This window comes from Daldinia vernicosa (genome assembly GCF_022497035.1).
Source record: "Daldinia vernicosa strain CBS 139.73 unplaced genomic scaffold F5Y00scaffold_62, whole genome shotgun sequence".
In the NCBI taxonomy this organism is placed as follows: domain Eukaryota; kingdom Fungi; phylum Ascomycota; class Sordariomycetes; order Xylariales; family Hypoxylaceae; genus Daldinia; species Daldinia vernicosa.
In genome coordinates, this window is record NW_025953978.1 from 16,252 (window position 1) to 42,522 (window position 26,271).

The window sequence follows — 26,271 nt, forward strand, 5'->3', positions numbered from 1 at the left end:
GAGACTCATGTATTTCGGACGTCAAATGGAAATCCGCATAGTTCCAAACGACAAGAAGTACAACAATTCATTCGAGATGGGAGCTCATTTATACCAAACACTAATGAAATGACACAATGTTGTATTAAACCTTTCCTATTAATAAGTTCCTACTATTTTACAACACCCAGAATCTAAGCTCTTACATGAGAAATCATTTCATTGACTTAGAAACCCCATATCCTTCCAGCTCTGAATAAATTTCCTAGCTACACTTTCGCTAACCGGTCCCGTATTTGCTAAGGTTTTCGAGTGCTCTCGAGCTTTAGTAGTATCAAGTAAGAGGCCACCGCAAGACATGCGGAAGAAGTTATCGTCCAGGAAGTCGACCAATAAGAACGCCGGGTTCTCGCCTTCAGGCCCCCCACCTTGTCTGGGGTGTTCCCGAACGCGTTGTATCCACTCTCTAAAAGGAATTATATCTTGAAGTGGTATGTTCAAAGCATCAGCTAATATAAGAGTCATCTCCTTCCATGGTTGACGAACTGGGTTCTCAACGTGGTATATATGGTAGTGCGTCTTATCTTCAGGGAGAAAAGCAAGATCAGCAAGCGTGCCAGCGACCTCATCAACCGGTGTCCAAGATAGTAGGCCATCGAAATCCGGCAGCGTTTTCAACGTCTGAGAAGACTTAATCAAAAAAGAAAGGTGTTCCATAGTATTCCAGTAACCGCTTATACTCGAACCTGCTATTTGCCCTGGTCGGACGACCATAGCGCGGAAACGATCAGGATGCTTGTGTAGCGTTTCATCAAGCATGAGTTCGCAGATGTATTTGGCATCGCCGTATCCTGTAGGCAATACCGACTCGATCGTCATGCGTTCCTCGGGGACTATTGGCTCGCCTGACCAGATAGGTCGATGACCAACAGTAGCGATGGATGAAATGAATTGGAAGGTGACTTTGGTACCCGGGGCGCGCCGAACGGAAATCTCGCGGGAAAGGCTAAGGAGATTTTTCAAGATTTGGAACTGCGTCTCAAAATTACGGAGTGGCCACTTTGCATTCATAAGCCACGCATTGTGGATAATATGAGTGACGCTATTGACGATGTTTTTGTAGTCCTCGACAGGTAGGTCGAGGTTGGGTTTTGACATATCAGTCTCGAAGACGCTTAGTTTGCTGATAGCCCTGTCGGATAAGGAGATGCCCTTTTTGATGAGGGCTTGTTTCTGACGCTCTTCTGGGTTGGCTCCTCTGCGTCGGTTTAAGCAGACAACGCGAGTGACGTCGGCTAATTCTGCGAATTGGGCAATCAAGTGCGATCCCAAGCTGCCAGTTGCGCCTGTAATCAGCACCGTTTTCCCGCTGGGCTTCGTTTTCGAGACACAGGACCACGATGCATCTTCGAGTCCATCCGAGAAACCATATGTCAAGTCCCGAACGTACCTATCGACCACTGTTTGTCGTGCCACTAGGTCAGCTGATAGACTCTTCATAGGTAGAGAGGAGGAGGGAATTGGGGGCCGTTCGCACCTCTCACCCGAAGCCATCGCGATAATCAGCTTCTCGCATCTATTTTCCGGCCGAGCCCCATCCGTCCAGGTGACGTGTCCATAACCAACGGCTTGCAGATCCTTCTCCCATCTGAGCTCATGTGTGACGGCATGAGTGCGCCCGTCGTCGAAGTACCACCAGCCCTCGAATAATCCAAAAATCATATCGACCCAATACAATGTACCAGTCATCTCAAGCATCATAAGGAACCCGTCAGGCCGTAGTGCTTTGCGGATGTTCTTCCCGGAAACAGCCAGAGAATGTGTGGCATGGACGGCGTTGCTGGCAATAACAATGTGCTGAGTTCCCATTAGATCATCGGCTGGCGCCTGTTCGATATCGTGAGTTCTAAACTTCATAAACGGATACTGCTTGAACTTTTTCCGTGCGGCGGCCACGAACGACGGTGCAAGATCTGTAAATGTATACTCGACTGGCACGTTCAACGAGGCTAAGAGGGGGACGAGCCACTTAGTTGTACCTCCAGTACCTGCGCCCATCTCGAGGATCTTAAGCGGGCCTTCGTTCATATCAAGCTTCGAGCAGAGTCTTGCAAGGAAGTCCTCCATCTGTTTGTAGAATAGCCGATTTAACGGCCATTCTGCATACAAGCCAGAGACGAGTTCACGCCCCTGAGGAGTACCAAAGATCAATTTGATACCATCGGTCTTTCCCTTCAGGACCTCTGCGAGGTTTGATCCGGTGTAAAATGTAAGTTTATCGGCTGTCGCCTGGTCGGGGAAGCGTGCTAGCAACTCATATAGAATCTCCTTACTCGACCTTGCCGGCGCCGCCGTGGCAGTTCTAGTGATAGTGTCGCCGTTAACATTGATAATCTGAGCCTCCTTCTCCAGCATTAGGTATAGATAATCGACTAAACGGCTGTGCTCCTTCGGATGGGAAATTCGACGTAATTCGTCTCCCGGTTCCGCCTCGCGAAGACGTTGTCCGAGCTGATCGAATGCCTCAAGTGTGAGTGCGACACACATATCTGTCTGCAACGGCATCACCGTATCAAAATAGTTGGCCTGCCCGTGTTCATCGATTTTGTCATCTGTGAGAGCTTTTACTTCGTTGAACGCCTCCATGACCGTAACGAAGGGAAGCTTCAGCTCGTCATCACAAGCACTAAGAACGTCGTATGAATCCTTATCGTAATCAGCTGCTGGAGTTGTCAGACCGGTTGGGTGCCCCGATGATGCTTCACTAATACTATACGACCTGGCATCACTGTCGCTGGAAGTATCATCCTCGCTTTGCTCACTTGTCTCACTGACGGCATCTCCACCTACTGCCTTTTGCACACATTTCATCAAGCCAGGCATATCGACAATCTCCATAAGCTCACTTTCGGGCAGCGAGACCTTGAAAGCCGTCTCGATCTCGTGTGCCATCTCCATACCCATTAAAGAGTCAATACCGAGATCAGCAAGTTGACTATCGTCCTTGATCTCATCTAATTCGAGACCAGACAGGTCGGCTAAAATTTCCTTAACTTTGGGAGCTACACTCGACTTAGAAGACCGCTTCTTCATCTTTTGTGGCTTAGACCCCTTCGTAGGCATTGGATCCGGTGGAACGATCTCCGTAGGTGCAGCTTCGAACAATGCGACCTTGGCTGGCTCGGATGGCGCAGCAGCTGTAGTACCTCCTGCGGTAAGGCGCGAAAGGAGCTTACTCATCGAGGCTTTGGGAATCTTGACGTAACTGATTCCGAGGATAGCTTCTAGCAGCGCGCCGGTATCCGGATGGAAGACGAACACGTCGCTGAGGTACTGCTTATCTGAAGGGTGATGGGTTGCGAGCACATGGAAACTGTCCGGTCGTGCATCGTTAAAACGAAGTTTGGGGGACCGAATCCATTGTTCAATGCCATTGGCAATGTACATGTCAGATGAGGCTCTGTCCGTCATACAGTTAACGAAAATACCAGCAACTTGGCAGAAACTATCGGCCAGGTGAGCATCAAGCCAGGTCTCAGGATTGTATTTCTTAATAACAAGACCGGCGGACTGATTTCCACAGCCTACCAGCTTCTGAAGACCGCGATAATCCTCACCGTAGTCAACAACATCTGAGAATATTTTGTATATGTTTTTATTCGATAGGATTTCGTCGACACTGCCACTCTGCAACAGCTCAACGCAGCGAGCGTGTCCAATAAGTCGCTCAAGACGCGCGAACTCCAGCTTCAATGTCAAATCCTCTGTTGAGTAGAAGGCAATTCTACCCGTCGTATGCAGAGTCTTGGCAACTCCTTGACGCATGTCCGTACTCAAGACCCGAAAGTTCCAGGATAAACTCTTACTTGTTCCTTCCTCCTCCAACTCAATCCAAACAGCCCGCGTTGGGTTAATACAGATGGGTGACTGGTTCTCCACGATATGTATCTGTGGCTCCAATTTAGCTGTTTCCAGATCCGATCGAATAACACGAACAGCCTCAATGACGAGGTCGAGCTGCACGGTAGCTGGACAGATTGGCGCAGTTTGCGCGATAACGTGGGGAACAACGAGTCTCTCATACTTAGGGATCATGGTATTCACCCTAAACTTGGCAACTCGTTTCTTACTATCCTGATAACCAACAAAGGTTAGGATGCTCTCTGGGAGCCTCACTTCCGGATCAGTCGCGCGTGCTGGAGAAGCTGTGGCTGCCTTGGGAGGCACCTTGAATTCTAGCCAGTGAGTTGACTGCTCAAACTGGTATGGCGGTAGTAGAAGAGGAGAATGCTCTTTGGTCTGAGCAATCTGGTGTGCCCAGTGATGTATAACTGCACCAGCCTTCCACAAACTCACGGTCGCATCAACGAGGTTATCCCACGCTTTGTCGCCATTCGTGATATTAATAGCTTGGAAGTGAATATCACCGGGGCTCCCAAGCGCACGGCTTGCCATAGAGGTAATGGTGGAATTGGAACCGGCTTCCAAGAGAATGGCAGATGGGTACTGCTTAGAGAGTCGCTGAATGGCATGGTCAAAATAGACAGGATTACGCATATGATCAGCAACAAACTTGGCCGTGTATCTCTCATTATTGGGGAACTCAGAAGCTCTTTGTATCGGAATAGACGGCTTACGGAACGTAAGCGTCTTTCCAACTTGCTCCAAGGCCTCGATAAGGGGATCAACGAGGGTGCAATGAAACGAATTTGTGACATTCAATCTCTTTGATCTCAGCGACGGGGAGATAGTAGCAGCAACTGCGTCGATTGCTGCGACAGAACCCGCCAGAGTAAAGCTTCGCGGCCCATTGTAGCAGGCAATACTCGCAGGTTTCTCTTGCGGGACTCTACTATTCGACTCTGAAAGTAGTTTCTCAATATCGTCCAAATCAGCCTCTACAGCCATCATGGCGCCTTTGTCACTACCCCAGGCATCACGTACAAGCGTCGCACGGTGCACTATCAACTTCACAGCGTCTTCTAGTGTAAGAACCTGCGAGATAGCGAGCGCAGTGAGTTCTCCAAAACTATGGCCGACCACTGCTACAGGTTTAATCCCCGATTCGATCCAACACCGTGCGCAAGCGTATTGGATAGCAAAGAGCATCGTCTGTAACAGGACAGTATCCTTAATGGGCGAATTTTGGAATATTCCAGGGAAAATACTTTTTGCGCCATTCAAGCGAGCGACCGCATCAACATTATTCAGATGTCTTCGCAGAACAGCTATTCCTTCGTACAGGCCCTTATCCAAACCAACGAAAGTCGATACTTGCCCCCCAAAGCAGAGCACAACAGGTTTAGGGCTAGGCCGAGCAATGGGTATCATGTTAGAATCGCCTCTCTCTAGAGAGTTTAGCTTCTGATCAAGCTCCTCTATTGAACGCACGCTGAATAGAACCGCCTTGTCAAGAGATCGGTTGCTCTGACGGGCCAAGTTGAAGGAGATATTAGAGAGCGAAAAATCCGTTGCCGGGTAATTTTCTTTGTTAAGAAACCTGCGGAAAGCCTTACCATACCGACGGAGACTTTGGTCATCTAAACCAGCGAGCCAAAATGGACATTTAACATGGTTCGGGACCTTTGAAATATTTTTTGCTATCTCGGTATTAATAAACGGGGATTGCGTGAGGATCATCGAAGCGTTGGAACCGGAGGCGCCGTAGTTATTGATCAAGGCAGCTCGGAATTTGGCGTCCCACTTCTGTAAACTCGTAGGGATGTTCATTTTATCGGCCGGGGTTGCCCCAATGGCCGGGTTCATGGAAGTGTACCCGGGCTGGGGTGGGATCATCCCTTTTTGGATCATAAGCATGACTTTTATCATGGAAACAACCCCTGAGCTGGCCTCAGTATGGCCAACGAGACCTTTCACCGATCCTAGCAGAATATCTTCATCTCGCCCAGAAGCAGGGCCGCCCAATACTTCTCGTAAGCCGTGGTACTCGGCCGGGTCACCAACGGAAGTACCAGTGCCATGAGCTTCGATAACTGATATTTGAGAGGGTTTGAGTCGAGCCCTTTTTGTAACGGCCTGGAAAAGATCCGCAAGAGATGGTGTATTCGGGACAAAGATAGGAGTACAGTTCTCATTTTGCTGCACACCTGTCGCTGCGACGAGACCGAGGATCTGATCACCATCGGCCACAGCGGCAGATAGTTTTTTCAAGAATACTGCAGCTACCCCTTCACCTCTGCAGTAACCATCTGCCTTGGCGTCGAATGGTTTACATGGACCGGTGGTACTCAAGAACGATGCCCCGGCTAGATTTTGGAACCATAAGGGGTTAGTGACAACATTGGTGCCACCAGCAAGGGCAGCAGTACATTCTCCAGTGATTATCGCACGGCAGGCTTGGTGGATAGCTACGGCGGAAGAGGAGCAGGCCGTATCGATCGTTAAGCCAGGACCAGTCCAACCAAAATAGTGGCTAACCTTGCCGGAGATGAAACTCTGCAGATTACCAGTGGCAGAAAATGCATTAGGGGAATGGCAAGCGATATTACAATCGTAATCGCGAGAACAGACACCAACAAAACAGCCTATTTTGTTGTCTCGCTCGGAAGAATGAAAATAGCCGGACTGTTCCAGAGCTTGGTAGGCGCACTGGAGGAACTGACGTTGCTGGGGGTCCATAGTTGAGCTTTCCCGAGGGCTCTTCTTGAAGAATTTGTGATCGAATTTGTCGTAGTTCTCAATAAAGTTCCCAAACCACTTTCTCTTGGGGTCGACATCACGGAAAGCAGTTTCGAAAGAAAAACGCTCTTTGGGCACTTCCTTGTGCTGGGACTTAGCGGAGACCAAGAGGTCCCAGAAGTCATCCAAGGTCTCGGCGCCGGCCACTTTGATAGACATACCCACAACGGCAACATCATTATCAGAGAATGGCCGCAGATCAGCCTCAGAGAAAGCTTCGCATCTCGAAGTCGTGTTCTCCAAATCAGCCATATGTAATACCTGTGAATTAAGATCACGAAGTAATGATGGCGGTACGGCGCGCTCGGAGCCAAAGGATAATATGTACGAGTCCTTAGTCTTCAGAACATTGTCACGGACACTGGACACGGTTTTAAACCACCGTGGTGCCTCTGTTAGGATGGACTGTAACGCGTGATGGTGCAGCGGGCCCCGCGTGATTAGTTCGCCTCCGCAGTTTGACCGGGTGGGAAGTACGAGACCTGATGTAGCGTCTGGGAATTGGAACTCGACGTGAGCGTCAACAAATTCTGTGAGTAATGCTAATTTCTCGATATTGACGTTAGCATGGAAGCGTCCATAGAGACCAACTTCCGAAGTGATAAGCCCAGCACCCCTTAGCTGTTGTTGCAGCTTGGGAATTGCCGAAGCCTTCGTTGTGATGGTGGCGCGGTTCTCGTCATAGTTGACGGAAATGTACGTCTGGACCGTCAAGTTAGACTCAAAGCCACAAAGGGGAGGATAGGTGTGACACTGTGAGGAGTTTCCCCATTGGTGCGAGGAGTAGAACTAAACTCACCCCTGGAAAGCTCTCCATAATACATTGCATCTCCTCGCCACCTCCCGCAGAGTTCCATATAGCACTAAGGGACTTTGAGGGTTCGGTAACTTCGTCTTGGGCATCGATGACAATACCAATTAGCATAGCTAATCGCACAGCGACAGCAGCATACTTCTTGAAGTGTTCACTATTATCTGTACTAGAAACAGCGAAGGCACTCAGAAGTCCGGTACAAAGTCCAAGGGTCTCCGTGTCTGATCTGGACGTGTTGAACGGGTCAATCCGTTGCCCCTCAGTTCTGCTACACAGAACTGTGGCGTATTGAGTGAGATGGGAGATGACGACCAGTGGGATGAGAAGTTTATTCGGAAGAGGGAAGGGGGTTTCAAGTGGTCGCCCTGTTCGAAAGGCGTCACTCAGATCCTCTAGTTGGTCAAGTGCCGACGCAGTCTTGAGGCTAGGAATAAAAGTAGTGAGAGACTTCCATATTTGAGGGAATTCGGAAACGGTGTCGATAGCCCACCGGAACTCGTCGTTATCTGCTACTGTTTTACGGACCCGGGCGAAAGATACCTCATTGAAAGACAAGGCGAGCGGACCGAACAGTAGGATCGTGGGCCCAGAGAAAGGGCCTCTTCGACGGTCTCCCATATCGATCATGGTGGTCGTCTATGAATGTTGTTGAAGGAAAGTTGAATTGGAATTGCCAGATTAAGTGTTGAAATCCGCGTTCGTGTAAGTGATCTATGGGACGTTCACGTCCATAGCACGTCTATTAATACAGGATTCTAACTCTGACACTAGAATATATGAAGGTGCTACACCAGTGTGTCCTGGTGATGAGGGTGTATTGGCCAACAATGATGGAAACAAGCCAGATTGTGCTACCACATAAGTCTCTATTATATAATGTAAGGATTTGAGCAAGACTAACCGGCCGCAGATGTTTTGGAAATTCCGAATCAAGAATCCGAGGTCGGTCAATGGATATAATAAGGTATAAGATAGGTCGATAAAGACGGTAAGGCTAAGCCAGATAAAGTGCTACCTCATATTCAGCTTGTGACTAACCTACGTTACCTTCGGCCCTGGAGAAAGGCAAAGGCAAAGCAATTACAGCGGACTGCTGGTTTATCTCGGGCGATGTGTTTCACAGTGTGTACGTGCTAATGGATTGCAAGTTCAGGTCCATGGCCCGCTACGGAGGGACATTTGAAGGTCGTGCAAGAAGGAAGAGTATGAAAGGCGGCGAATCGTCTAACACTACACACATTCACCTCCTTCCTTCCAGTCGCATGCAAGGCTTCACGAGCGAGCAACACAAGATAAGGGGTTGCAGATAGCACGTGTGAAAGCTGTACGCGAACGATCCTCGATAGAGAAACGATACCCGTAAGGACCTGATGAGCTAGCGTTGATAAGAGGTAGGTTAGGTACGTATCAAGTTGCAATACCGGTTCTAGATGCTAGTATCCAAGGATTGGGTACGCTTAGTAAAAACTCCGCCAGTAATATCATTCAAGTTGTTTTTTTCGTGTTAGTGACATCCTCTTGGAGTTACTCAACCAAGGAGGATTTCGGGTTCATTCCACGCTAGTTTCCGGATTCCAAGGGTGTAGAACTAGTTCTAAACGCTCCACGCATTGTCTTTGTCGTCATTTCCAATTTACCGACTATATTTTGAAACCTATTAGACATGGTTTCGGGTGCTTCGAAGTCGATCTACTATCCGGTGCTATACTACATCGGTAGATCAGTCACTATGAAGTCACCGGAAATATCGTGTAGGCATATGGGGGCGGTCTATTGAAAGGCAGTGTTGACCTTACCCAATATTAAATTTCAGTATAACTCAGCCGAGAGCCTAACTAGTGTTTATCGGTTTTTTCTTTGGTTTTTTTTTCCGTGTGAAGTTCGTATTAACGGCTTAACCCGTAAAGTTGTGGCTGGCTGACTGATGCACGACCCGGTTGCGGTATAATCCGCGGAATATTATTTCTCGGGAGGCTAGTTACTCCGTCACATATTTCCCAGTGTAAGACTCTGTTGTGTACTATGTCTTAGGAAAGGATTCGATTTGGGACGGTAGGTGGGTATCACTACCAGAATCAGTATCGTGACTCAGCCACCATGCTATTTGTTTCTCGCAAAGGGAAAGCTGGATATGCTATGATATAGTTTTCGGAACCCTTCTTCTATCGCGTGGTGTTTTACCGCCCCGTTTCTAATCGAAGCCCGTCAAATTATTTCTTCCAGAAAACCAAGAATCACTGGCGGGATCATATCGTACTCTACCATTATGCCAGGAATAACCGAGGATACTTTGATTGAGGTCGCTATCGTTGGTGGTGGTATCATTGGACTATCCCTCGCAGCTGGTCTTCTTAAACATAATGTCAAAGTCAAGGTCTACGAACAAGCGAAAAGTTTCCGGGAGATAGGCGCGGGTATAGCTTTTACGGCAAATGCTATACGATGTATGAATCTGATGAATCCCGATATCGTTAGTGCTCTGAGGTCGGGCGGCTCTGTCCCTACTTCTACAGATAAGAACGACCCAAATGATTACCTCAGATGGATCGACGGCTATAACAAACGTCGAAAGGACGACCCTTCATACGAGGAGATGCTTTACAAATTAAGTGCAGGATACAGGGGCTTCGAGGGGACACGGCGTGATCAGTTCTTGGAGGCATTAGTAAAGATCATACCGGAGGAGATTGTAGAGCTGAAGAAGCGTCTAAATAACATCGAAGAGAAAGGTCCTAACGGGAGGCTCCAGCTTAACTTCGCTGATGGGACATCTGCAGAAGCCGATGCTGGTAAGTCTCCTGTATCCGTCTACATACATTCCCAAAGCTGGCTTGCAGCTACTAACCTAGGAGGTTTATTCAAGTAATTGGGTGTGATGGAATCAAGTCACGAGTAAGGCAACTCATGTTAGGAAAAGACAACCCGGCTTCTTATCCTCATTATACCCATAAGGTTGCCTATCGTGCCCTAGTTCCAATGGAAAAGGCCATCGAAGCTCTAGGAGAGTATAAAGCCACAAACCAGCACAATCACATCGGGCCAAACGCCTATCTCATCCACTACCCGGTTGCGAATCATACCATGATTAATGCCACGGGTTTTTTATCAGATCCTAACGAGTGGCCGGACGACAAGGTAACGGTCGAACCGGGATTTAGGAAAGATCTGGAGAACGCCTTCGCAGATTGGAATGCTCCTGTTAAAGCTCTCATACAACACTTCCCAGAGACGCTTGTGAAGTGGGCGGTGTTCGACATGTGGGATTATCCGGCGCCTTACTTCAACAAAGGAAATTTCTGCTTGGCCGGCGATGCTGCACACGCATCAAGCCCACACCACGGCGCCGGCGCCTGCGTTGGTATCGAAGACGCGCTATGCCTATGTACGCTAATGAGCCAAGTCAACGACACGCTGAGAGGGGATAATAAGTCGGCGTCAGCAAAGAAGAACGCGGCAATTTGCACGGCATTCGAGGTCTTCGATTCGGTGCGGCGGACAAGAGGCCAATGGATCGTCAACAGCAGCCGCCGTCTGTGCGACCTGGTTCAGCAGCCCGAATGGGCCGACGAGAGCAAGTGGATCAAGGCCGCGACGTGTTTTGAAGAGATTCGGGACCGGTCGTTCAAAATTTGGCATTATGATTACGATGGTATGATTAAAGAAACTGTTGAGGAGTATGCGAAGAGACAATCTATAACGAAGGGATCGGGGGGCGGTGCAATATAGCGTCACAACTAGGTAGTGGGAATATCTAGAATATTTGTGTATAGAGGTTTTGAGTGTGTACAGCGATTAGGACATTATTATATTAGGTAGATGTCAGGATTACTATTGTGAAATTGAAATTTATGGTCTGATCATGTTATGAAGATGATTTCGTTTGCAAATTTACTAGTAACATACAAGCCCCTCGACCACCATCCTAATCTTTCATATCCAGTAAGGTACGGGTAACATACCCCTTAAAGCCATCCTAGTATATCGACAGGGTCATGAACATCATATACTAGTTTATACCGTGTTAAATACTTGGCGTCAAAAGTTACTATAAACGTATCGTCGTAAGGTGCGGGCGAGACACAAGGCAGACATGGTTGCGAAATACTAGGGTACATGAGAATCGTGCCACTAACTAGGCGCCGTAATTCATGCTGACTTATGTTTTGTTTATTCCTTGCTATTATTACTGTAACGGTAAACTTTGACCTCTATCTAGAATAGGATATGTATAGTCTATCACAAAGTGATAGAATATACCCTATAATGTTTTATATTCGTAACACAACTACCTTAGGTTATGTACCTTTAAGTCATATCATCATTGCAAGGTTAGTCTTAAAGGAATAATGCATTATTTCTTGCTTGTATTTATTATATGAATTTTTTATTCTAACGCAAGCTTTAGAGCAAAGGGGATCCTACTCGCCTTTTTATAGGTAAAGAATGAGCTATGTCTGTTGAAATGAGTAGCCAAAGGACTACTTCCGGGTACAGTACATGATATATTGGCATGGAATTTATATATAGGAAGCACTTCCCTCCTCCTCGCTCATATAGTTGATAGACTAAGTCAATATAAGACATGCATACAGCTCATATGCCGTATCTTTCAACAATGTCCTCAAGTGCGAGTTTGACATGGTGGACTACTATACTAGAGTATAACCAATAAGAATTAATGATGAACTTTAGACAAATTAAACTACTTGGATCTTAAGATACTCCACTGTGTTAAGCTCACACTTGAGGATATAGTTATACTCACATAGTGAGGCGTTTAGGCTGATTAACCAAGTATTGCTTACAGACTATAATTACCTAGCATGTTTATTAACTGATCGTACCTGGCTCATCAGCCGCTTGTCGTTGCGGATGATTTGTGGAACGGTTATACGATGTATGACTGGCTTGATACCATCTAATAGCTTGTGTGAGGAGGCTTAGATACTAGTGCTTATTGTTCTATAAGGCTGAGATCCTGAGATCTCAAGGATCTATGAATCATCTATCCGCCACCCCGGTTTTCCAACACCCCGGTTTGCCAAGAACAGTCTTGCAAGCCCACGTTGTCTTTGTGTAACGGTTCTTGCAGACAGCCTCTCTCGAAAATTAATGGCGCAGTCTTGGCATTCTCCCTCAGATTCAACACCACGTATTATATTCGATACAGCTACTTTACAAGTCTTAGAAATTCGGTAAAAATAATATCTTGAATCTTTTACCATTCGTCTTTGGAAATCTCCTTTTAAAAGTTTTTTAACTTTAGAATTGGTAAAGTTATAAGTATGGTAAGTATAAGTGTTATAATTTTATACATTTTATCATATAAACACTTATTTCTTCGCCGCATTTATACAGTAATAAAATAATAAAAATAATAGGCAAATAGAATAGCTTCTTGCAAATAGAATGACATATATGATATGTAATGTATTAATATTCGTTTTTGTATAATCGTTGATGTGTTGAAGAAGGTTATATGCCAAGACCGCGCCATTAATTTTCGCGAGCGACTGGCAGAATGCGTTCCTAAGACAAGCCCTAACATAAGCCAAAATCCTACCAGAAACAGCGTAAAACTCTTGGAGACTCGTCCCGACTGCGTATTAAGAATGCACTTTCCAGTCTTGTGACCATGACCAACGGCGTCTGGATAAACCTCCTCGTCTTCGGATCCGAGCCCTTGCAGCCAACGAACGCCGTGTTACCTACTCCCCTGACCAGTCAACAGGCTTCATGCTGCTCTGCCAACTTTTATCATCAAATCCTACCTATCTGATAATAATGAGCGTGACACAACTACGTAAGATTACCGAAAACGATACAATACAGAATTTGACCTATCCTAATACCGTCACGGTAGGCTTAATAACAATAATTGAAGGGCTTTTTCGGATGTAACAGGAAGTGGATCTGACATAGATACACTAACATCTGGGATTCTTCAGCTTGATGCAAGATGACACCAGACTTACCGTAGAACTTGGTAACCACAATGCCACCCCCACTTTGATAGTTGAATCGGCGAGCGCCATAGACTTGCTCGGCTGTTTGCACCTATTGCAACCTTGTTTACCTAGCTATTTTGACATGAAAATCTTCAGCCGTCAAGCCACACGAGTTGCCCATTGCTCATGGGCCATTGGCAGCTCAGGCCAGCATACTACGACACAAGATAGGAGATACTTAGGTCTGACAAAAATGCTCGGCCGAGCTGCTTGTCAGGTAGCCATGTTGCTTGGTAGCGTCGCCGCAAAAAAAAAAAAAACGTGTTGCTAGGAGGCTCTGAAAGAGAAATGGGTAATATAAATGGGATGTGAATATCCATCTTAACAAAGCAGCTCCAACTCTCAAACCCATCGCGAGCCAAGCTAGTTTCACATTCCTGGCGAAGTCGTCCACCTCTCTTGCTTTGTCCTAGTCGATATCCGAGTTAAGCCATTTTAAAATGAAGCCGATTAAGTTGGGTAGCAGTTTTTCGCTCGTTGCGCCGGTGTTGGCGAGAGACGCTTACGCCCAATGTCGGGGTGCTGAAGTGATAACTCGCGACGTCGCCATCGTCGGCGGAGGCGCGACAGGCACCTATGCGGCTATCAATCTCAAAGACCAGGGCAAGTCCATTATTGTCGTCGAGAAACAGGGAGCGTTAGGTGGTCACGCCTCCACATACCACGACCCCACGACAGGAACCCCTATCAATTACGGCGTGCAACTATACCATGATGACCAAGTTACCCGCTCATTTTTCGATCTTCTCAATATAACTCTTGGCGGGGGCACATTTCCACAGGGAAAGACGACTCAATATATTGACTTCAGGGACGGCTCACCTGTTTTAAACTACTCCGTCCCTCCTGCCAGTGAAGACTACTTCCAGGCACTCCACAAGTACCCCTATCTTGAAACAGGCATCGAGCTGCCCGAACCAGTGCCTGAGGAGTTGCTTCTGACCTGGGATGAGTACTTGGAAGAGTTTAACCTGACCGATGATGCTATCGCCACGTACTCCAGGCCGGCCATCACCGGCGATCCAACCAAAGTCCTCGCCTTGTATGTCTTCAATAATATGAACACGGACATGCTGGAAGAACAGATCGAAGCCAAGATCGTTATCAATGCCAACGGCGATATAGCTGAGCCTTATACTAAAGCCCTGGCCCAGCTCGGTTCCGATGTTCTTCTTAACTCTGTCGTGACCGGAGGTCGACGAGGCAGGAAGCCTGCCGACGGCGTGAAGCTCTGCGTATCGACTCCCGAGGGTAACAAACGTATCGTCGCTAAGCAGCTGGTATTTTCGGCGCCATTCGTGCCGGAGAACCTAGAGTCATTCAGCCTAGACGAGCGGGAAACGAACGTCATATCTAAGTTCGAAGGGGGATGCTACTACACAGGAGTTGTGACAAACTTGGGGCTGCCGACGAACTATAGCTACGCGAACCGGGGACAGAAGACGGAGTACCACATAGCGAGCGTGCCGGGAGTCGTAATGTTCAACCCGACAAATGTAGACGGGACGTATTACTACTGGTATACGTCCTTCTCGGACCTGACGAAGGAGCAAGTGGAAGCAGAGACGCGCTCCACGCTCAAGCTCCTGCAGAAGACGGTGGCGGGTGCGGATGTGAATGCAGAGCCGCGATTCGTGGCTTATAAGAGCCACACGCCGCTGCACCCAACTACTAGCGCGGAAGCTATTCGTAACGGCGTCTATCGAGATTTATACGCCTTGCAGGGTTACCGCAACACTTGGTACACCGGTTCGATCTTCTCCACCGGGTCTTCTGCGCTATGGAACCTTACCAGCCAGCTTCTTCCGAGGATCATTGCCGCTTCAGAACAGTAGGTAGACAGCTGTGGGTCTTGCTGGTTTGCATACGTCTAGGTATACATATTGGCCTGCATGTGTGGGATATGTATGAATAGCAATGTAGGTAGTTATATAGTCGTGCATATGAATCGACTGGATACCTACATATGTTTTTTCCGCTATATCATGCCTTCCAACTCCATAACGTGATGATATGATATCTCTGACTTTAGAATAAGAACGAATACGTGTTACGCGCTTGTTCCTTATGCGAAAGGGGGTAGTTATATTGGCGTCGTTATATAAAAGGGGGTAGCGTATTAGTAAAGCTGACTGGATGAATAAACATAAGTCAAGAATACATAACTAGCCCTATTTTCCATATGTTTTCTCTGGGTTGTTGGCCGGGTCAGCTTCCATCTCTTCCCCCGTGATAGGCCCAAGTCACGATATTACATTATATGCGGGAAAGTCCTGGGTGTCTCATACCGCTACATCTTTAATAGGGTTTGAAATATACATGAGCTAAGTACTTGAGTGGAATCAGACCGGCTTAGGACGTCAGTTAACTACGGCTTCTATTCTAGGTACTTGATTTTTCTTAGTGGCGGAATACGAAGAGCGGTATGTACCTACCTATTATATGGACCAAAACGAAGGCTTTTTTTTTTTTTTTGAGACATAAGAAGCATTCAGAATTACAGGGTGAGACGTGTTAGCCAAGATGGAGCCGCATGCCAAGTACCCAATAGTTGGTAGTGTAGTTGGCAATATGGGGCATGGGTGATAAAGACACATATATATGAATGAAGTTAGAAAAGACATCGTTAGCGATAAAAAAAATAATATCCACCGCCTAGGACTTTAACATATGCCTATATACACATGTTAGGTACCTAATTCATTGAAGTATGCGATGACGTCGCTCACGGATTATGTGCTTTCGAGATACGCCCGGCTTATCTCCTACCATCCTGTTATATACATGTACCTAGTGAATATTCATTAAGAGAAAGTAATATGAATAACGTACTACAAGTTCTATATCATACAACTACCACGTTACATTAGAATAGCGCATCTAAAATACGGTTTAACTTTCGCTCTAATGCCTCTAAGGCTCTTAGTTCCAACGGCCCGGTCCAGCTAGTTCATTGATTACCTGGTATAACCGCTAGCTATTACACCAATATAGCGTTAGTCGCACAGCAGTAGCGTAGCCCCATCACCGATACACCGATACAACCCAAGCTGATGCTCTGCTGTAGATCGTTACTCTTGCCCCCTTATTCCCTCATCCTCTATGTGCGTAAGACTTACTTGCAGTTCAACCACGCGTTGTGCGGCGCTGTAGAAAGTACCTAAGGTAATGTTACACGAAAGCCCCGTCCGTATTACCTTAGGTACACTACTGCAGGGAGCAGAATATGAGAGAATTGCTAAATGCAAGTGATGCAACGATGGACCCCTATTTTAATGATGCCCAGATGAGAAATCGCGAAATCAGATCTAGGGCGGGTCTACATACATGGCCAGCGTCTTGGACTCGATGTATTTGGACTCGATGTATATAATTATCCTCGTTTTGGGCGTAGGGCAGGGGAGCTTAATATACATAGGTAGTAACGTCTTTTAAACGGGGATATCTTGGCTGCACTAGGCCACCCAAGAGTTTCAAGCTCAGCTAGTAAAATGGAAGACGATCTTGCCAAAGAAAGAAGAGACATAGGGAAAATAAAATCCTTAATGCAGTAGCTTCAATGGTATTTACTTTTTGTCTCGGGACTCTTCTACTCTAGCGTGGGTTGGTTCTCTGTCGGTAAACATGGCCCCATCCAAAAAAAAATTTATCTTGTGAAATCAAATTATTACCGCCCACTTCGATGACCAAAAGTCAAATTAAACAGTTTGAGACTGCGATAACACACTATACACAAGATCTCCTCCCCCTCCTCCTCACCTGGTGTAGGAATTAAGACCCGGTCCAAGATTACTAAAACTCATTAAGCCGTGCATGGCTTCTGTGATTTCCTGGAGCTGTTTGCCGTACGTATCGCCCAGCTCGTGGTAAGTTACGAAAAACTCGGCGCATAACGACAATGGTATTGGTGTCAGTGGGTGTACCTAGTTGAGAGTGTCAGCATACGGGTAAGAATAGTGTGATTAGGATGTAGATAGGTAGGTAGATAGATAGTTGGACTAGCCTTGAAAGAATTCAATTGTGATAATTTATTCGTCAGATTCACCATCTCCTTAGCGGCTTTTGTAGATTGCCTCGTGTAATCCGCCAAGACAGCTCTCTTCTCGTCCGCGGGGTGTATCGCCGACTTGATAAGTTGATACATGTAGAGCACCGTCGTCCGCCACATCATGCTGATAAAAAGGAGCATCGGATCCGCTTCCTGCGCGGCAGCAGGGCAATTCGAGTTGAACATGTCCATCCGTTGTACCACCGTAGAATTGATCCATTCGTGCCGTTCCCAAAAGCTTCGCGACTCGTGAATATACATGTTATCGACCGCGGATTGTTGTCCGTGGTTGAGCGCTCGGCCGACGACGGTTGCGACAACGATGCATTCGGTAAATGCTGAGGTCGATATGGCATCTATTGCCGTTATTGCTTCTGAAAGAAATCCGCTTATAGTAGGCTGCTCATTCTGAAAATCTACTTCTGGCGCCGGTAGACGGGTTGTATTCTAGTTAAGGGAGGGTAGTAAGTCAGCACCAAGTCGATGCCAACTAGGTAAATCAATGGAGACATTTGACCATTACCTGTTCGCTAAAAGTCATGGGCGAATTGTTCCGGATACTAATAAATCGGTCCAGGCAGTACGCTACCCAGAACGTCCTCCTCTTCTGCTCCGCATCGACCCAGTCCGTCTGCGTTAAGCTTGCGTCCGACCCATCTGAGTAATGATGCCAGTTGAGTTGAATTAGTCTAAAGGCGCGGCCGGCGCTTATCCAGGCTCTGCTAAAATCGACGCACATGAATTCGTGGATTGCCAATAGGAGCCAAGCCTGGACTTGCTCCATTTCGGTCATGGCGAGACTTATGCATTTCGAGTCGAGGGCCTCGAGAGCTCGCCGGGTACATCGATATAGGTAGTCCCCGATGTTCTGATAGTGCGCTGACACGGATGCAGCCAAGGTCCACATGGCATACCGGAGGCATGATTGAGCTTCCGTCTTAGCTATGTTACGAGCCCAGGAGAAGTATCGGCGTTGGTGTAGTACAGGCGCAAAGACGTGTACTCTGTCAAAGTAGAGCTGATCTCTGCCTAAAGTAAGGCCAAAGCTACGAGAGTGAGAGAGATGGACTTACAAATCTGCCTGCATTAAATTTGATATGTTAATTCCGTCTATCCCCTCCGAGATTTCCGACATCTTTCGAGTCATTACTGCATCCGCGTATCCTATCCCATCATTAAGAGCCTCAAATCCTTGTATAGGTGATGTTGAGGCATGAACTGAACCTCCGTCTAACGAAGACCCTCCTGATGTTGTGCTAGGTCCTGTTCCCTGACATAGATCACGGAGTGCCGCGTCATCCTCAGCAGTAACGGGAAAGTCCCATGTTAAGGGCGGGGGGTCGTTAAATGTAAGACCTTCAATTGAAGTATCTCCGGGAGATATGGATATCGTATGTATGCTATCGTTAGAAGATTGCTGCTGCTGTTGTTGTTGTTGGAGTAAAGTTCCTTCGAGGGTAGCTAAATCGGGGATAAGAATGTTAGCATGAGACTGGTGGTGACTCAAATCGAAGCCCGTTCTTTTTCTGCGACATTTTCACCAAGAGCAGGTCGGAATGCCACTCGAGATATCGCGGCACGTACCGATGCGAGCTTGTAGCGCTTTTAAATATCCACGTTTGGGACCACGAGGGGGACGAGGAGTTGTGATTTGACATTGTACGCCTGATGACAGGCAGAGGCCACATGAAGGTTGTTGCCGATCACATCGGACCTTACGACGACGACATTCTTCACAAGCTACATAATGAAAGAATATTAGCGGTATGTAGGATAGATGTATTGGAATGTTAAAAGGGAACCTATGCTAAGATGTGCGGGTTTGCCAACGGATTATCACTCTTAGGTATCATTTATACCTGTTGAATATGAGAGCTTTGGGAGGAGAAGTATCAATGTCGCCCGCGCAGGATAAATACGACTTGTTCTATCATGAATGAAGGTTTAAGAGACTCATATATCATACCTGCACCTGGATTTTGTCGTGTTGGCGGTGTCGACTTCTTAACGCTGAGATCGACCGGCTGAGGCATCTCAGTGGGAGATGGGACTTTACTTATTACGCTGGTCGGACTTAACTTGGTCACTTTGCAACAATCTTGGGGAGCTAGAAGTTTATAGGGACTCTCGTCGATTAAAGACAAGCTACGTAAAGGAAAAAAAGCAATTATAGCTGTGGGGACCAAGTATTATAAGGTTGTGTGTATCTATAGGAATGAATGACGATGCGGCCGAGGAACTCTGCCGCTACCTACCCGCTAATGCGCGAGGCGTCTTCCACCGATGGGATACATAGATAACCTCCCTACGTGAGTCCTAAGTATAAAACTCAGTTGATTATATGATCGGGCTGACCCTGAACATGTGGTTTCAGGGGGCTTGCTGACCAAAAACCTAACTGGAGGTGGTGAATGGATGACGAGTTAAGCTTTGTAGGAATGATTCCATACCTTCGGGATGCATATTTCCCTCTAGGCTGAGTGATCGCCATAAGATTTGCGATGTGGTCTGAACTATCTATTACATAGGCGTATGTAAAAGAAGTCTAGAATGAGGTACGCTTCAGGAGTAGGTATAAGGTTCACTTCGAAGACGCCATGTTACACTACCATGTGCTATTATCCTTGGAGATAATGAGAATTGACTATTTGGTTATTGGTACTTTTTAACCGGCCACGTGAATGATAGCAGCTGTGTAGTGTATGGCAGTGGCTTAGGGGGGTTGCTAGCTAAGCCGGTTGGCTAGGTGTACAGGTAGATAAGACGGGTTATTTTACACGCCGGTCTATGCAAGGTCTAAAGGAACCGTCTTGGTTACTTCAGCAATGCAGGCGCCGTACAGTAGCTCATAGGTTAAAACAGCAAGTATTACGGCATAATTTTCTTGTGTCTTATAAAGATTAGGTAGTATACGGCTCGGTGGCAGGGAGTACCTGTCTTGGCTGCATATATTTTTCGTGCCACATTTGTGGAATCTAATGACCCCCTATGTCTGAGGCTCTTTGGGTAATGGTTACGTTCAGCCTGCCGTGTCGTCCAACACTCGTGATACGTGATACGTGATATGCAATGCACGATTCACGGGATAGTAGGCCAATTCTGTGAGCAATATCGACCGATTAGGCTCTACGATTTGCTGTAAAAAGTACCTAGTTCCCAACATCCGATTATATTTCTTGTTATTGTGCTTTTTAGCCCTGTAGGGCAGGCTGAGTAATAGGGCGACGATGATCTGGAACAAGCCATGCAGTTCTTAATACATAATTATGTCAAATCTAGAACAGCTTTATGGGGCTGACGGAGATTACCGTAATGGGAAGACGATATCCCGAGTTTAGTTCTTAACACCCCATGATCCTGGTGCCCTATGACGTTCACAAACGGTATGATGCCAGCGTCTTGATATACTATAGCAACCCAAGAATGTAGAGTTTCGTAAGAGGCAACTTGATAATTGGTATTAACTAGAGCTTAGAAGATGATAAAACTTCGAAGGCGCATTTTGGCTTAGTTGATTCTGTCTGACATGGCTCGGTTTTTTACTTAATGGCATCAAAGTTATGGATGGGTTTGAGAATAGCATTATGACGATTCATATAAAAACGGGTTGGTTGTTATCGTTGCTAAGAATTAGGTAGGTATAATACCTTACATCGAAAGAAGTGAAGCGAGGCATTTCTATTAGTGGATTAGTAAACGGTAAAGATTACTATGAGATAAGAATTTATTTACATGTGGAGTCTTGGTTCGGTCCCGACCGTTTCTATGTACATAAAGCACACAACTAAGAATGCACGCCGTTGGATTAGGAGTTCAGGTAGCCTTGTGTTGTCTGTAGATCTCTGGTATCTTAAATTTTTGGATTTCTTATTATATCTAATAATGGTTGCCAAAAACTTCACTTTTAGGTAATACACGCATGAAATCTATAAGGAACTATTAAGAAGAGTTTAATTAGTTTAAAGTTGCATTTTCGAATAGTTTGGGTATCTTTTCAATTATAGAAGTTTAGAAATACTATAACGTGTAAGTCATTTGCGGGTTATACATGTTGAGTAATCAGGTTATAGTATCGGCAAATAGTGCATGTGTCGTATTACATGTACGTCAAGTCCCGCCAATTAAGATCACCAGTACCGATCCTGTATGCAAGTCGATCAGCCGCCCATGTTACAATACAGGGTTCATTCCGCTTGCATGCTAAAATCGCGTTGAGAAAAATCAAACTACTAATTAAGCTTAACTATATGCAACTGACATCTTACACCCTTTGCCCCTCTATGGCGTAACGTTCGAGCTAGGGGCGTGAGAGTAGTGAAGGAGGAGCTACCACAAAGTGATCTAGGACTCCCAGCGGTATGGGTAATGGGTAAGCTGAGGACAAAAGGGACCCTTGATGCGTGGGAAGACAGGGCTTATAACCCCACATGATTCCCCACTCCCCACGATCGTTATTCCAGTATGATCAGAGCAGGTATAAAGCTTGATGAGAAGTGATAGAGAGTTATATGGAATAGCACTAGATACTAAAGGGTATATATGCCTCCCGATCTTACCTGTCTTAGGTTTGCCAACTAGGTCTCCGCCACATCCTTCGGATGGTAGTAAGTAGTGAGATGGAGTTGAAAACTTTACTTGAACTTCATGTTGTTCTATGGCTACAGAAGTACACCATATACCTAAGAGTTTCACTCCCATCTGTATACATATCGCCTCCCCGGCTCGCCCTAAGCTACCAGGTAGTCAAGTAGAAGACCTAACACCGAGATAGGCGTGGTACAGAAGCTGCTGCGCAACCCAAGTATCGCCTATTCCGGCTACGAATAGCGACCTAGTCCTTAACCTTAGCCAGCCACAGGTTAATTAAGATGCTCACCTCACCGCCATATGTTATCCACAACCAGTTACTGTTTTATAGCACGTCAAGATCGTTGCAGAAACTAGGGATTCGGGATGAATAATACAATTTGAATAATACAGGAATTATTCCTGTATTATTCAGTGTTTTATTTTTCGGCACGTATCTTTCGGAACGGAAATACTTATCGGGTACCCAGCCGTACTTGCCCCACCACCAAATTTCAATAGGAATTCTCAATTGTATTAAGTATTTACATGTATCCAGCCTTCCAAAAATACTGGCCCGGGAGTCGCCTCCGAAAGTCCCCCGTCCTTACATACCTCATAACATTCGATCAAAATAACTTCAATTCCTCGACTTTTTTTTTTCAAGAAATCACCCAAGTCCCGCCATGTTTTAAGCGGGTCATATGTTATTCCGGTTCCGAGTATAATTCCGAATAATACAGTGTTTTACAGGGGTACGGTATTATTCAGTGTTTTATTATAAAACACGTGTTTTAGAAACCCTAGCAGAAACTTGCTTTGGACCAAACATATATCAAGTGTGGTGTTTGAGGCGCTGCCAGTAAGATCCGCGGGAGTGGCTCCGCCCAATCCCTTGGTGGAACTGCAAAACTATGACAATATCTATAAGGCCAATAAGATGTCTATCTTTAAGCTCCATGTACCTATAAATCGGGAGGCGTCTGTAGTTTCTACCGATATATTAGAATCTGTCTCAGCCAATTGTCGAGAAACAAAATTGGGACAATTGCCTCTCTCTTCCAAGATCCAACACTAGTGGATGGCTCTGGAAAAGGAAAGCCACGAGTGCGGAGGCATAACCCTTGCTCATGAAAAATTTCTCTACCACACAGCGTAGAGAAGCAAAATCCCATCATCACAGCACTATGCCGCAATGAATCGAGTTGTAAGAAAGCAAGGTATGTCTACATAATGGTCGAGACCTGTAAAGCGGGACGTTGGGGCACATGTCAACTTGTTGAATTTTCTGCTTCCTATATCTAGTATTTATTTTCGACAGTTAGACTCAAGTCTACTACCAATACATGGCGCCGATAGCATCATAGTAGGTAGTGAGATATGTGCCAGTTTAGCGATACCTTCAAGGTTTCATGGCGCCCTCCATCGTGCGCCTGTCTCAACTTATGCGGGTATACATCCACTCACAGAGTGACAACCAATTTAGTGGCCGAGACACCCTTCTTGATCAGGTCAACAGCCTCCTGGATCTTCTCAACACCCTTGCCGACGATCTTTGGCTCGGGCGCTGGTACATAAGTACCTTCCTTCAGCGCCGCAGGTAAGAAGTCGTTGTAAATCGCCTTTCCAACAAAATTGCCACTAAGGGAGGTGCCAAAGATGGCGTACATGGTAACGCCCGCCGGCGGCTCGGGCCAACCCCGCTTGGTAGAAGCCACAGCCTTCACGCCTTCGGATTTGGCGATGACCTGTTGAAGAATCCCTTGAGGTGGACCTCCAATGCAGTCGAGAGCGCCGGCGGTCGTCTTGCCCTTGAGGGCGTTAATTAAGTCATCCTGTATGGTGGGGCTGGAGTAGTCGAAGACTTGGCTGGCGCCTAGCTTCTTCACGTAGTCGAAGTTCTTAGGGGAGGCGGTAGTGATGACTTCGTAGCCGGAGTTGACAGCGAGTTGGATGGCATTGCTTCCAACTGCGGAGGAACCACCCCAGACGATCAACGTCTTACCCGTTGGCTTTTGCGGGGGGACGGTAGGGAGCTGAAGCTTTAGGTGGGTCTCCTGGTAGAGAGCGCAGGAGGCAGTAGATAGAGCCAGAGGTAGCACTGCAGCCTTCTCAAAGGGGATGTTATCGGGGAGTAAGGTTGTTACGTTAGTCTGCAGAATTGTGTACTCTTGGAAGCCACCATCTTGTCTACGCTTGCTGGCCATGCCAAGAGCGTGGCCAACAACACGGTCGCCGACTTTGAAGGCAGTGACACCAGAGCCAACAGCAGCAATAACACCGGCAACATCCTGGCCTAGCACGGCAGGGTAGTCGAGAGGCCACCACCCGGCGGCTTGGAGGGAGCCATCGACGGGATTGATAGCGACTGCATGGTTCTTCACAAGAACTTCATTAGCCTCGGGGGTCCAAACGGGAGCAGACTCGACCACGAAAGGGTGAGCTTTCGCCTCTTTAATCCAGGCAGCGTTGTTAGTGGCCATCTTGCTTCTCGTATGCGTAAAACCTCTGGACTGTTGATAATATTTCGTAGAGCCGGTAGATCGGCGAGGCGATGATGCAGTAGTGGCGGCGAAGTGGTTATCGGAGATGATAGAGGATACTGAGAGAAATCTAGAATTTGTTTGACGGGTGGCGCTGAGCCTTAAGAATGTTTGCGGGAGCTGCTTCCTTGATATACTAAAGGCCATGGGTGATGTCACTACTTTATGATTTATGTGACATGTAGTGTAGATATATTGCCTTACTTCCTTTCATATGATAGATATGATAGATGCGTTGGTGTCTAAACGTATGTACGGAAAACCGCTGAATAACATAGCACTCACTATACGCATACCTCCGCAACCGAGACGAGATGGCAGAGAAACCCGCCGAGTTGAGATTAGCATATTAATGGAGATCTTACGGCTCGTAGTTAGAGTTCGGAGTATAGTAACACCAAGGTTATGCCTCTTGGGTACTTACAATAAGCCATTATCAGATCGAAATGGGTTATAGGTAGTGTGATTAAAAAACTATGGAACTATGGTAGGTCGTAACTAGGTATAAGCAAATCGCAACTCGTGCCACTTGGAGAATCTTACAAGACGGAAGTAGGTAACATGCATTAAGATGCATGAATCTACTACAGGGTCCCTGTTTGTTATATCCGAGCCGGCGGGTTTACCGGGGTCGACTCGGATCTCGGAGATCCGCAGATCGCGGAATAAAGAATCTGTCAGGAACTAATCCGTACTTTGGGTAACCTGCTATCCGCTAACGGATCTCTAAATCTGATATGGCATTTCTATGAGATTCCTACTATGTAGGTACTCGCACATTAATGTCTCACAAGTAATTCCTTAATCTTAAAAATAGATAGACGACGTAGTGTCTCGTAACCGTGTAAGTCGTAAACACGGAATTACGGAATAAAGTTCCTAGCGACAGTTACCCGTTTAGGGAATTAACTAAACTGGACCCTGACGAGAAGATCTTACCTAATCCATTGAACTATTACTGTGTGTGATGTATTAGTTGAATGAATCAGCCTATCAGCCTATCAAGAAACAATATGTTATGTTTGCTCTGTCGTTTCTCGATATCCGAGCTACGGCTCGGAGTTCCTAATCATCTAGATCACATCCAAAGTACAATCAGAGATACTTCTAAAGCGACCTGTTTGCTATGATAGAAAAAAAGGAAATAAAATTTTCTTCAAGTAGGTAGGTACCCAGAGTTAAAATTCTTTCTAAAAAAAATCGTGTTAGCTGCTACCGTTGCTATGGGGAGAAACAACATATTATGTTGCGCCACAGCTCCCTGAGTCATTATAAACAGCGAGTTGAATTCCAATAAGAACTCCCCAAGTAGTCTACTCGTAGGAAAACTTCAGGAAGATATCTGGTACGCGCCAGTGTCTTCAGATCCTTTCAAGTACTATTAGATCTTCACTACTTGCTCACACTCCTTTATTACATTTTGGCACTTTGGTATAGACAGCTGGTTCAACCCGTGCGTGTTTTTGCCATCTATCACCCACGTCATCGGCCCCTTTCTTTCCTTCAAATAGACGAGGGAACAAATAAGACAAGAAATTAGACACACTCATTCGATTTTGTCTTAGTTCCGAAACTCCGAGGATAGAAGAAAAACGCAGTTCCCCAAGTCTTACA

General features: G+C 46.4%; 5 protein-coding genes across 5 annotated transcripts; 2 read left to right on the top strand and 3 right to left on the bottom strand.

Annotated features, from left to right (window-relative positions):
- Positions 1-78: 78 nt before the first annotated feature.
- Positions 79-8,119, bottom strand: F5Y00DRAFT_273309 (uncharacterized protein; the record flags this gene model as incomplete). The annotated part of the gene is made up of 2 exons (XM_048013154.1): positions 79-7,380; positions 7,478-8,119. 2 exons carry the CDS (start codon positions 8,117-8,119, stop codon positions 199-201), a joined length of 7,824 nt encoding a protein of 2,607 aa, XP_047860990.1. The 3' UTR covers positions 79-198.
- Positions 8,120-9,758: 1,639 nt separating this feature from the next.
- Positions 9,759-11,276, top strand: F5Y00DRAFT_273312 (FAD/NAD(P)-binding domain-containing protein; the record flags this gene model as incomplete). The annotated part of the gene is made up of 2 exons (XM_048013155.1): positions 9,759-10,281; positions 10,356-11,276. The coding sequence occupies 2 exons, from the start codon at positions 9,759-9,761 to the stop codon at positions 11,216-11,218; spliced, it is 1,386 nt and encodes a 461-aa protein (XP_047860991.1). The 3' UTR covers positions 11,219-11,276.
- Positions 11,277-13,940: 2,664 nt separating this feature from the next.
- On the top strand, positions 13,941-15,335 carry F5Y00DRAFT_255543 (FAD/NAD(P)-binding domain-containing protein; the record flags this gene model as incomplete). Its single annotated transcript, XM_048010299.1, has 1 exon — positions 13,941-15,335. The coding sequence occupies one exon, from the start codon at positions 13,941-13,943 to the stop codon at positions 15,333-15,335; it is 1,395 nt and encodes a 464-aa protein (XP_047860992.1).
- A 1,920-nt stretch (positions 15,336-17,255) lies between these two features.
- On the bottom strand, positions 17,256-19,581 carry F5Y00DRAFT_273314 (uncharacterized protein; the record flags this gene model as incomplete). Its single annotated transcript, XM_048013156.1, has 6 exons — positions 17,256-17,423; positions 17,546-17,995; positions 18,072-18,573; positions 18,622-19,009; positions 19,133-19,288; positions 19,515-19,581. 6 exons carry the CDS (start codon positions 19,579-19,581, stop codon positions 17,256-17,258), a joined length of 1,731 nt encoding a protein of 576 aa, XP_047860993.1.
- A 3,649-nt stretch (positions 19,582-23,230) lies between these two features.
- On the bottom strand, positions 23,231-25,177 carry F5Y00DRAFT_247235 (GroES-like protein). Its single transcript, XM_048009255.1, has 2 exons — positions 25,082-25,177; positions 23,231-25,017 (listed from the first exon to the last, which is right to left on the bottom strand). The coding sequence occupies exon 2, from the start codon at positions 24,802-24,804 to the stop codon at positions 23,578-23,580; it is 1,227 nt and encodes a 408-aa protein (XP_047860994.1). The 5' UTR covers positions 24,805-25,017; positions 25,082-25,177; the 3' UTR covers positions 23,231-23,577.
- Positions 25,178-26,271: the final 1,094 nt, after the last annotated feature.

Excerpts from the sequence above, each read along its gene's own strand:
- F5Y00DRAFT_247235 (XM_048009255.1), bottom strand. The coding sequence starts at position 24,804 with ATGGCCTTTAGTATATCAAGGAAGCAGCTCCCGCAAACATTCTTAAGG.